This window comes from Lampetra fluviatilis, chromosome 53 (genome assembly GCF_964198595.1).
Source record: "Lampetra fluviatilis chromosome 53, kcLamFluv1.1, whole genome shotgun sequence".
Lineage (NCBI taxonomy): Eukaryota > Metazoa > Chordata > Hyperoartia > Petromyzontiformes > Petromyzontidae > Lampetra > Lampetra fluviatilis.
The window spans coordinates 5079158-5091903 of record NC_136327.1 but is presented as its reverse complement, the minus strand read 5'-3'; the positions used below and the strand labels follow the sequence as shown (position 1 = coordinate 5091903).

At 48.3% G+C, this 12746-nt stretch overlaps 1 protein-coding gene across 1 annotated transcript; it reads right to left on the bottom strand.

The window, feature by feature from the left end:
• Positions 1 to 521: 521 nt before the first annotated feature.
• Positions 522 to 8103, bottom strand: LOC144949180 (uncharacterized). The gene is made up of 5 exons (XM_078879069.1): positions 7617 to 8103; positions 5020 to 5208; positions 4285 to 4323; positions 3173 to 3251; positions 522 to 1934 (listed from the first exon to the last, which is right to left on the bottom strand). Exons 1-5 carry the CDS (start codon positions 7660 to 7662, stop codon positions 1865 to 1867), a joined length of 423 nt encoding a protein of 140 aa, XP_078735195.1. The 5' UTR covers positions 7663 to 8103; the 3' UTR covers positions 522 to 1864.
• Positions 8104 to 12746: the final 4643 nt, after the last annotated feature.

Here is a 12746-nt window from a genome sequence, read left to right as displayed (position 1 = left end):
TCTCCCCGTGGTCGCGTGGATTTTTGTCTCCGGATTCTCCGTTTTTTCCCCCTCCACGTTTAGAAACGTGCGTTTAGCGCATTTGGTTGCTTTGAATTTCCACGCGACGATAAGCCAATTCAATGGGCTATAATTTGTGGCCAGGTCGCTTCTCGAAAAACAAAGAGCCTTACCTGGTAATTTAAAAACAAAAATCTTTAGTTTTTAGTTTCAATCGCAGGGCCGCCATCTATTCGCGAGTGTTGGAGCCCCAAAGGTGGTGTTCCGTATCGTGCGGTGCTACCGACCTCTGCTGTCTGCCTTGCGAATAGCCCAGCCAGTGAAGGGAGGCTTTGGGGAGCGAAGTGCGCAAGTTTGTTTCTGTTGCAGCAGCGGTGCTGCGGATTTTGTGGCCATGCTTCATTACAACACGGCCGACGCTTAGAGGAGGGTGGTGGTGGGGGTGGGGGTCCCGTGGCGTGTGAAGGCAATTGCAGGGCTGCGCCTTCTTCGGTTTATTACGAACCACCAGCGGCAACAAACAAAAAAATCTAATTTGCGACTCAGATTTCAACCGACTTAAAATGTTTTACATCATTACACGGAGAGAGCGGGCACACGCGCGCACGTCACACATGCACGTCACACATACGTGACACACACACACGTCACAATACGTTTTGTTATTGTAAAAAAAAATCAGTCTCCCTGCTGACTTTCATGACAACATTTGACTGCACGTAAAACAATGACAATTGCATTGGTTATTTTGAAAAATACGGGCAAACCCTTAAGAGTTCGAGACGAAAGAACGTGGCAATTTTAAACGTTGCATTCACCGCCTGAAACAGATTCAACAATCGATGGAGTACAGCACTGTACAGAAGATGAAGATTGTCTCAGAAAATCCATCGCTATCTTTCCCCGAATGCTATTTATTATTTAGGCTGGGATATTCAGTTGCCCGAGCACTTCTGTTGGAGAGATGGCGGCAGCTTCGAGGCCTTCATCCGGCAGTGGATTGACCATGACTTCTGATGATTAAAACCAAAGTTATTTTAAAACACGGGTGCCATTTGCTCGGCATTTAACTCAGCTCGCGTGGAGGTGCTGGATGGATTTGTGCTTTGCAGGACTGAGAGAGATGGAGACAACAAGGAGAAGCCTTCATCCAGCAGTGGATTGATCATGGCTGACGACAATGTTGATGATGATGATGATGAAGTGCCCCACCTTGGCAAAGCTAATGGGACAATTCATAGGTAGAATGTACAGCGACAATAAAGAGAAGAACATTGGCAATATTGTGCCCACAACGTGAATTAAATTACTGCATAATAATGACGCCCTTAATCCAGGAAAGCCTCAGAGTCTAAAACACTCTATACCAATTATCGGTTTGATTAAGTGGCGAATCTGATCACACGAACATATTTCGCGTAAGAAAAGTCTCACCTCTGTTCCCACGCATGTTCCCGGAATGGGAGGTGATGGGACGGGCGTGGCTTAGTGACCGTATCGGCATCACTGGCCATGTCACGCTGACCGTGGCTTGACTGGGGTTTCCAGCCTTCGGCAGGCAGGAAGTCTGGGTGGCCGTCATGTACAAAATATCCCGGGTAATCCACCGCAAATAAAGCAGTCGGTTTTAATCATTCGTCGATGAATGAGCTTAATCGATTCATCTTCCCGGCTCGAAACTGACTGCGCACGTTCCATGTTTTAACGCTTATTCAACACCTTGGGGACAATTTTCATGCCAACTTCCTCAAGTGCAGTTTAGCAACCCATCGATCCGTTGCGATTACAGCGACAATCACTCCAAATAACCCCATACATCATGTACGTCATTTTAGGAATACAATTCGTGTATATTGTTTCATCTTTAAAACGATTCCTCCTTGAGTCCATAGTCGTGACGGCTTGAGTACACCTTAGTTTTGGTGTTACGTTTTCTGAAAATAACACAGCAAAACACAATCAATTCCATTACTTGCAAATCCTCCAACCACAGACACGCAAAGACAAAGATCCTCTGTGTAGCACGGTTGGCTACGCACCGTGTGCAAGAACTTCAACATATATACATATATAGGCTGTGGAAGCAAGTGCAGTGAGGTCGGCAAGGCATACGAGAGGGTGGGTGGCAAACGCCACTTCCAGCCCCCTTTGTATCCCCAGTAGCGATGTGTACGCACCGCACTGGGTGCTCACTTAAGGCGGAGTTGGTAGCCATGGTCGGCAATTGAAATAGGTCGCACGCTCGCACGCATCACGATACGTGCGCCCAACTCCAATATGAAAAGAACGATACCATCAGCGCCAGCAATATCACTCCGCCCTCTTTCTCCCTCGCTCTCAACTCCTTCGCTCGTACGAGTGCACTTTTTGTTCTTTAGCCGGCGCTGGTGTCAGTTTTGTTCCAGACAGACGCCGAGGGATGTCAGAAGGGCAATGTGTCATTCTGTTCGGCTAAAACCCGGCCGTGGCGAGGCTAGGTGCTAGGGTGCCACTGTGGCTAGGATATGTTGACTACCTCGCCTGGTATACAGGAGGTCGTGGGTTCGATCCCGACCACGACGCCTGCCGTATATTTGGAGTTTTCGTATCTCTCTCTCATCATCATCATCACGGTGGCTAGGAGATGTTAACTACATCGCCTGGTATACAGGAGGTCGTGGGTTCGATCCCGATCCCGATCCTGACGCCTGTTGTATATTTGGAGTTCGCGTGTCCTCCTTATGGGTGCGTGGATTGTTCTCCGGGTCCTCTGGCCCCCCCCCCCCCCAACATTTAGAATCAACATCACACGTTTAGAGTATTGGACTGCATTTCCATTTCCACACGATGATAAGCCACTTCGTGTAGCTATCAGTTGTGATAGCCAGGTCGCGTCTGAAAAAGAGCGAAACAGCTAAGTGGGCCTTGTCTCGTAAAATCAACGTTTTTGGGTTTAGATCACGTTATTTATAAATGTGTCGTAACCCTCCACCACCCGACACGGCCAATCAGTAAAAAAGTGTCGCATTGATCAAAGACAAATAGTTCACTGCTTTAGCCCACCGGTGTGTTGAAGTGTGAAACCACAACATTTACAATTTTTGAGTACGACGTTTCGCTGGTAATTGCATCCAGCATCATTAAAAAATTATTTCCATCTGTAGGAGACGTTGAGGGGGGGGGGGGACCTCACCTTTTTATGGCAAACACGACCAAGATGACGGTGACGGTGACGCCAAACAGAGCGCCGAACACGGCCGCAGCTACCGCACCTGGGCCGGAAGGACAAGCGGTGGTGACGAGGCGGTTCGCGGTTCCAGCCCAGCGGACGCCCTGGTTAATGCGGCGCGATGAACTGCGCGCCGTCTGCTTCGTGGTGGATGTTAAAGATAATGTGAGAGCTCGTGATACGATTGGAGGGTAGGATCGGTGATAGGGTTATGGTTAGTGATACGATCGAAGGTTCGGGTTAGTAGTAAGGCTAGGGGTTGAACGGTGGCGAGAAAAAAGTCAGCGTGGGCTTGGGTTGGACGAAGTGACGCCACGGTGGCTAGGAGATGTTAACTCCCTCGCCGAGTATACAGGAGGTCGTGGGTTCGATCACGACCCTGACACCTGCTGCTGTATATTTGGAGTTTTTGTGTTCTCCCTGTGGTCTCGTGGATTATTTTTTCTCCGCGTCCTCCGGTGTTTCCCCCGGCATTTAGAATAGACGTGCGTTTACTAGATTTAGCTACTCGAAATTTCCACGTGTTAAGCCACTTCGCTGAGCTGTCATTTGTGACCAGGTCGGTTCTGAAAAAGAAGCTGATATTTCAGTGGGCCTTACCTGGCAAGATACGAATAGTTTAGTTCTATCTATATATTTAAAAAAGTGATTTTTTTACCTTTCCTATACTTTGCACTTCTATCGTGTTTTTTTTTCAAATTGTTTGTTGCTGTAACGTTCTGACGAGCCCCTACTGGACATCTGTGAAAAAGAGCTTCATAGCTCTTCGGATTCTTCCAGTATAAATAAACACATTCCTGCGGAGGGAGCTGGTAGGAACGTTGGGTTGCTCGGTTAATGGCCAGGGTCAACGGCGGCGTGGTGCATTCCACAAATATGCCCGACTGTGAGGGCGGGCATAAGCCACCCTCCCCACCCAGCCCCTCCCTCCCCACCCAGCCCCTCCCTGCACGACGGACGGACGGACACAATAATCCCCTGTGGGCTGGTGTAACCAATTGAGGAGCTGACGAAACCGATGCGGCAAATGCGTGCCGAAAATTGTGACGGCTTTCGGGTCGGTGTTGTTCCCTTACCTTCTCTGAAATGGTCATCACGATCTCCAACAGCTCTGTCTGTGAACAACAAACGCCACACGCGGTTGAAGAGCAGTGATTATTTTTTTTTTCATTAATGAAAGCCACAGAGAGTCTTAAAACTCTATTTCAGGATTGTTCCGTTAGTTGGCGTTCGTTCGGGTTCAGACTGGGCGCAAGCCATTGGAGCATGGTACAGTACAACGGCAGATTTTACTGCATTGCCCCTCAATAACAACGAAGCCACAGGGTGGCCCGTTGGCCCTTTTCCATTGGTACATCCAAGCCGAGCCATTGCAGGGCCCTTCTGGCACGGGTGATTTTCCACTGCCGATATGCCATGCCGAGCCAAAACATAACCACCCCCCGCTGGCCTCACAAGATATGTGAACGTGGCCCGGGACCAAGCAGAGCTATGGGCCCGGCGATGGATGCGTTTGTTGCGCGTGACATCGGTCGCCTAATGACACACCGCGTCATCTACAGACGTTTGGAAACGTTCACATTTTGTGGGTGACGTCAGCGGCTCGGTACGGCTCAGCTCGGCTTCAGCAGTGGAGGAAAATAAAACGAACCATGGCACCTGCCAGTGGCGCGCCACGCCGGGTTGGCTTGGCACTGGCCCTGGCGCGCGGCTCTGTTGTGCCCGCAGGAAAAAGAGAGCCGAGTCTCCGCATCGCAGCCATCGCCGCTGCCGTAGGAGCGAGCGAAGAGGCGGGCCGGCGCGCGCGCAACCTTGAATCTCAGGGTCGATGAGGTGCTGGCAGACGTTGGCGCACGTCTTCTGCTCGACGAATCGATTGCCGTTGCCCCGGCAGCCACCATAGGTGAAGTTCTCGCAGCGCCGCCGCTCCACGTTGAAGAACCACAGGCGGAAGTGGGCCCTGCAGGAACCCGTGTCCTTGGGCAGCAAGCACACCTCGGCTATGCACACAGAGAGACGACGCGCTGTTAGCGAGCGCCTACGAAGCCATCCCGTTCCGATGATGTACCCGCACGTCAGCAGTTTTTCCTCCCATTGCATTCCGATGACGTCATCGAAACGGAATCAGAAGAAAAACTAAAATAACTTGATCGGTACCGAGGCTCCCACAATGCCATGCGGGTGGCAGTGCGGCAGTTTGCTGCTAGCTATCATAGAGTGCGGTCGTGTCGCTACGGTTCTCTGCGGTGAGTATAATGTTTTTAAAACATCGGTGCTACGCCTCTCTAAATAAAATTTGCGTGAACCGCTTGTGCGTTCCGAGATTCAGCGGTAAACGGGACACCCACCTTGCAACTTGCAGACGTCTCAGGTAAATCATAGTTGTCTAGTGACATCACTGTGAAATCATTAACCATACGTTGCAATGCAATGCCAATGCAGTGATACCACTGGAGTGCAATTGAGGCACACTAGAACTTCATTGTGAAGTCTATTTTTGTCAGCAACACAGATTTCAAACTTGCGGACGAGTTAAACTCAGAAGAAGAGAAAAATGCAATTATACCGGGCTCCAGACATGAAACTTCACAACCTGAAACTTTCTCAAAGTTTTCGTCATCGACTACCGTTGTCGCCCGAACAAAAATAGAAGTTAGTAAAGCCGTGGAGTTATTTTTTTTCATCCCACGCCTTCTCCTTCAGGTCCATATCTCCGTGACCGAGGTCTCCGCTTCCCACCCCCGCCACCGCCAACCTTCCGATCAAAGAAAAAAAAAATACTGCCAATACTCATATCTCCAGTCGAAATTTCTGATGCCAAAAAAAGTTTCAACTCTGCAGTTCATCTCGAGCTGACTGCCGGCAACGCCGGTCCTCTCCTACTGCAATATGTGAGGGGGCATTGTATCCCTGGTGATACACTGCACCGAGTGCCACTGCTTGTCAGAGCTTTTATGAAATCTCAGAAATCCGTCCACACTCTTCCAATTCTGGGCTCATTATATTGGCTGTCAGTTCTGTTTCAAGTGCGTATATTTTAACGCCCTGTTTGTTTTCTACTCATAAGACACTAAATGGCCCTGCACCCTCTTTACCAGACTCAACTCCTGTCCCTTTACGTCACAAATCTCCTCTTTACAAATGTTCGACACGAAGAAAAGACTAATTTGGTACAAAATGTGCACGAGGAGTGATAGAACACTTCACATTATACGCCTAACCGTGATGGTTCTTAGCAATCAAAACCAGTTATGCGGTGGTGAGCTCTCTGTCCGCTGATCCCCAGTAACCTGAGTTAGATAGTGTTGTTATAACAATTCTATATTTATTTAAAGTTGCGCATTTTGATGTGACGTCACATTTCTCCAACCCCCCCCCCCCACTTCGTCACACATCGTCACAAATGTCTGACCCCCCCCCCCCCGCTAGGTGCGTGACGTCATTTATGGACGGCCCCGTAGGCCAAAATACCATCTAGAAGGGCTCTTTAGAGCTCCCTCCAGCTGAGCAGTGGCGCGAGTGAGAAATTGCAGGGCTGCACCTTTAGCGTGTGCACCTTAACGTGCCTCCAGAATTGACCCATGAAGCAACGGCGCAGTAGGAACTATGGGCACTCGGAGTCAGTCCTTCTCGTCTACCCAGCGGCGGTACAAGACTAAGGAGCAATATTTGTTCGTGAGACGAGCAAGCCCGCACGTGCGTTGGACGTGGCCGTCCATCCATCCATTCCTCTAGCCGCGCAGCCAGCAAAACTTAAAACATATATCGTACAATAACATCACGTGTGGCGAGAATAGAGATGGAGACAACAGCGTACAAGCAACAACATAAATAGGGAGATAATACGCCTCCTTCACACACGTCTCCTACGCTTTAAAAAAGTTGTTGAACACATCCCATGAGCCGCACGGCCTTCTGGGAGTGTATACCCTCAGTAGGATTGGCTCAACACACGCAAGACTCTTCCACCCGGCAGGGCAGGCCACACGCGACACGGACACCAGGATCGGGTGCCGGATCAGGCGTTCGGGCAGGCCAACCACCACCCACGGGCAGTGCCCAATTAAGCTAGTGCGGGGCCTGCAGCATTTGTTATAAAGGGGCGCTAAATAAATAAAAAAACACTTAAATATAAAAAAAATTACTTGCATAGTAATTTTTTTTTTCATTTGACATACAGCCAGGTAATACGATCAATCGCGAACCTTAAACACCCACTCTTTCGTAAAAGTTGAAGGCAGTATAGTACTATAGTAATAGAGCAAGTGCAGAATCACTGAACCGGAATTGATAGCTTGAAAGCATTGAGCGCGGCGGCCCCTTGAAAGTGCGGGGCCCGTAGCAACATACTTAGCGACTTTTTGCTCCTCCAATAATACGATCGGGCACTGACCCCCGGGGTCCTCACCTCCCGTCGGGTAGAGAACGGAGCCCTTGCGCGAGCAGCTGCGCATGCACGCGCGGTCCGACGTGAAGAGAGACGCGTTGTCCCGCGGCGGAGCGGAGGCGGTGGTCAACGTCGTCAACGTCGCCTCCGCCGCGACCCACACGAGCGTGCACGAGTCTCTTGAGCCGTCGTAGGCGAAACGCAGGGAGCTCCTCGCGCCGTCCGTCCCACGGGGGTGCTGCTCGCGGGGCAGCCTGCACTCGGCGACTCCTGTGTACGTATAAATGTGTCCGTAACCCTCCACCACCCGACACCAGCCAGCGAGGCTTGTAAACGTTGTGGATTTACTCGCCCAACACAACTGCGGTGCCACGCGCGCGCGCGACCGACCAACGGCGATTGTTGGTTTGCAATTCTATTAATAAATAAAGGTGTTTCGGTTAGAGCGTGTAAGTATAAATGTGTCCGTAACCCTCCACCACCCGACGCAGCCAGCGATGCTTGTAAAGTGTTGTGGATTTACTCGCCAGCACACCGGTGAGCTGAAGTCGTAACTAATTGGCGCGTTGTTTAGGTGACAAACCTTCCTGGCTGTGTCGGGTGGTGGAGGGTTACGACACATTTGTACTTACGCGATCTAACCCAAAAACCTTTATTATGAATACTTTTGGTCGCGAAAGCCTGCTACGTGTTAAACTGCAATTCTATTGTTTCCAGATGAAAATATATCACGTGATCTAATTTTATATTTATAGAACGCTCACGCTCAAGGTGCTTTACATAGAACGAATGGTGACAGAATGATTTAGATGGTAAGGGGCGTGCAAGTGTCGAGCAATGAGTGACCGCTATGGAGGGTACTTAGGGGTCACGAAAGGGTAGGGGAGGGACGGGATGGAGTGGAGGGGTGGCGAGATTTTTTCATCCTCGCAACGGCTTTTCGCTGAAAGCCATTGAGCGCTTTCAGGTGCGCTTCTGCGGCCGTCTGGAACGCTCTTCCTTCAGATATTACGAGGCCCATTGGAGCCGTGCACTTTTAAATCATCTAGATCAGGGGTCGGCAACCTGCGGCTCCGGAGCCGCATGCGGCTCTTTTGAACCTTGACCGCGGCTCCGGGGCGGATGCTAGCGAGGGGAGGAGGCGCACTGTGACACCTGCTCTGGCGTTGCCGCTGCTGACAGGTCGCCGCTCAGCTCCACACTGCCCGCCCGGTGACAGGCAATAACGTTGCCGTTGCTTTGTCACATGTTTGGAAGAAGTAAAAACCTTCCTGGGCAGCAAAGAGCTCACCTTTGCTGAGCTGGAACAGCCAGAGTGGCTGGAAAAATTACATTTTATGGTAGACATGACAGCACATCTAAACACGCTAAATACAACCCTTCAGGGGAAAGGAGGCACAGCCCTGCACATGCTGGAGGAGGTTTTGGCATTCGAGCGCAAGTTGACAGTGTTTGTCAAAGATTTACAGAGAGGTACACTGTCTCACTTTCCCTCTTTGAGAGAGTTCAAACAAAGTCATGATACGATAAATTTGGAATATTTCAAGTCTGCAATCACCACAATGCAAAGTTCGTTTGGGAAACGATTCTGTGAGTTCAGAGAGGAAAAAACGACATTATCCTTCCCTGTCACTCCCCTGGCGATCGATCCATCCCTATTGAATATGACTGCATTTGCAGGTGTAAGTCAACCTGATCTTGAGATGGAACTGGCCGATATAGCCGACAAAGATATATGGGTGTCCAAGTTCAAATGCTTGACCGCTACTCTTGAGGATGTTGCCCGTCAGAAGGCCATTCTGGCTCAGAATCATAAATGGAGTGATATTGAAAACCTTCCCAAACAGGACAAACTTGTATTCGAAACATGGAATGCCATCCCCAACACTTATATAAACATGAAAAAGTATGCATTTGGAGTCCTGTCGATCTTCGGCTCCACATATGTATGTGAGCAGGTCTTCTCCAACATGAACTATATTAAAAACAAACGTCGATCACGCCTCACAGATGACAGCTTGCAAGCCTGTGTGAAAATGAAGGTGACGTCTTACAGCCCTGATGTGCAGACACTGTGCACTGAGGTTCAGGAGCAAAAATCCCATTAACCAGGTAATTTAGCTATTAATTTGCAAAAATATATTTTACATTGTTAAGTGAAAAAGTCCTTTTTTTATTCAGATTGACAGCTGACTGCACGATCCTGTATATAGCAATAAGGTAAGAAACAATATATGCAGTGTTATATTTGTTTTAATAGTTGCAATGGTTTTGCGGCTCCCAGTTTATTTTTTCCTTCGGAAACGGGTCCAAGTGGCGCTTTATGTCTTAAAGGTTGCAGACCCCTGATCTAGATTGTAAACTAATTTATTTAGAAATGCTTTGGTGTGTGTTAGTTTGTTGTCCTTCCCCCGCACCTCAGATTAGCACGGTTGGCCAAGTACGGTGCGAAAGAAGTTCAACATACACACATTTTCGTTCCTGCCTCTGTAAAAAAAAAAACAGTGAAACCGGTTCTTGGAACAAAATCACGACCGTGAATCGTGATAATTCTTGGAATCGCCAAAGCTGTGGGGGGGGGGGGGGGGGGCGAATCGGCCCACTCTGAAGTGTGAATGTCTTTGCTGTTAAAGCGGAAGTCAAAGCCACGTGAGAATTGTTCGCCGTTTGTTAGTATTGTGCAATGTTCCTTCGGACCTTGTACTGGACTTGGGGACTGTTTATCGTTTTTTTCGTCGCCTTTTGTTTGTGTTGCTGCTGGCGCTGTGCTCACGTTCCCACGGATCTCCCGTGCAACATATAGCTGGGAAGCGAGCTAAAACCAGATCATCCCTGTAACTGTAATAAATCAAATAAGACATCTCGGATAGGACATCTACTCGACATTTGCGAAACTACTGGACATCTGTGAAAAATAGTGAACATCTGTGAAGATGAGCTGCATAGCTCATCGGATTCCTCCAGTTAGAAATAATTCTGATTCTGAATAAGATTTTAAACTCAACATTCAAAAGTGTCATGACAGTGTTGAGCCAAGAGGTGGCAGTGTTGTACGGCAGATGTGTACGCAATTGGCACAAAGTCAAATCTTCACAAAGCTTTCGTGACTGCAGGAATTCATATTCTTTGGGTCTTTCGGTAAAGCCACGTAGATAGAAAAACAATAAAAATATTACGATGTTTCGATCGCAACACAAGTAATCGTCTTCAGGTGAAAAAAATATGACGATTGCTTGTGTTGCGATCGAAACGTCGTGATATTTTTTTGATTCTTTTTCTATCTACGTGGCTTTACTGAAAGACCCAAAGAATATGAATAATTATACAAAGAAAAAAAATTCGGGTCAATTAATTGGGGGCCGGAGGGGGTCACGAGACCACCCTGTCAAGTGGGTACTGCAGAGGGCAGTGCCATTGGCAAGTGTTTTAACATCACATCGGCCGAAATGTCTTCAAAGCACACAAATATGTTATGAACAAGGGCCATTGCCCGAAACGTCGCCTATTATGTGTTCCTATTAAGGCCAAAGTTCTTGACCAATGTGTTGAGCTGATCCGAATCAGATTGATAATAGGTTTTTCCCTTTTTTTCTGGCCACAAAACAGGTGTTAAGATGTGAAAACACCAAACACCTGTTTTGTTGCCAGAAAAAAGGGGAAAACCCTATTATCATATTTTGGTACTGGCAAAGGAGATCCCATAATGCAGAATCAGAATGTTCATGCGGGAGGAATCCGATGAGCTATGAAGCTCGTTTTCACAGTTGTCCAAGTAGGGGCACGGGGTGAGAAAGTTACAAAAAAAACAAGCAGTAAAAAAAATAGAACGATGGTTAATTGTGCGTGTGCACCGCTGCCAGCACAACAGCAGTGTCGCCAAATAATGCGTTTAATAATCCAAGAGATCACGAAAGCGTGCAAAAAACACGCGCGCAGCAACTGTTCAAGGACAAGCCACAGACAACAACGCGCCAGCACATCATGAATATGATTATCAGGCGAGTGCAAAGTTTAAACGTGTGAAAATGTTACGCTTTAAGTTCCTCGTATGTGCACCTCCCTTGCGTCGCCGTGATTGTGAACCCCCCCCCCCCCCCCCCGTGGCAGCACGCACATTCCTTGCGCACGAGCGTGGCGCAAACTCAGAAATCAATTAAAACAAGGGCAGCCACGCGGAACGGCTTCGTTGGACCACTTCTCCCACTGGAATCTTTGATGAGTTGCATTTAGTGTAGTTTGGCTGCTGGGGAACATTTTTCTTGCCATTTACACTCCCAATTGTAAGACGTCGTCTGCTTCGAGTTGAGCAACTCTCATCGACCCAACAGTCGCCCTTCGATACGCTGGATTTGAAGGTATTTCTTGGATTGGTTTTCTTTAAACGTCGTATTATCAGTCGAGTGATACAGGAACTCCTCTGCTTACGAACATTCGAATTACGAACTTCCAGAGATACGAACAAACCTGTCCATTTCTAGTTCCCCATTCGGATCCAAGCGTCGTAAGTTCAACCGCCGTGCAATAGATCGCTGTGGTGGGATCTGAATCTGTAGAACATGAAGAACCAGTGCCATCTACATCTGCAGATTATACATACACATTTTAAAGCCATTCCCCGTGTTTAGCGTACACGCCGTACAAAGTTTGGAATCGACAGGAGTAAAGTTGGACTTATGAACAAATCTACTTGCTAACAGACCTCTGGAACCGAACTAATTCGTGAGCAGAGGAGTCCCTGTAGAGGCAACAACGCTGTATCAACGAGAGAAGAAAATGGGACGCAAAAACAAAACAAATCCAGACAGAAGAAAAAAAAGACCCCGACTGGAATTGACTTTTTGATTCAAATCAATTCCAAGACGATTCATCAAATCGCTGGAAGAGTGAAAATCATTGCCTCTATCATCCAGCCACTAAACCTCTCACTATTGGGATCTGTGGGGAGGATCCGTTAGGCATGAGATTGGCGATGTCGGAGACATCCCTCGGGAAGGGTAAAACGGTCTTCCTTCAGATGTTACGAAGCCATTGGAGCTATGCACTTTTAAATAATCTAGATTGAAAACTCATTTCTTTTGAGAACTGCTTTTTGGCGTTTCGTTGTCCTTCCCCCGCACCTCCGATTAGCACGGTTTGGCTACGTACGGTGGT

Coding starts and splice junctions, on each gene's coding strand:
- LOC144949180 (XM_078879069.1), bottom strand. CDS start 7,662: ATGCGCAGCTGCTCGCGCAAGGGCTCCGTTCTCTACCCGACGGGAG. Junction 5,209..7,616: donor CGTTCTCTACCCGACGGGAG/GTGAGGACCCCG, acceptor CTGTGTGCATAG/CCGAGGTGTGCTTGCTGCCC. Junction 1,935..3,172: donor GTCGTGTTTGCCATAAAAAG/GTGAGGTCCCCC, acceptor TGTTATTTTCAG/AAAACGTAACACCAAAACTA.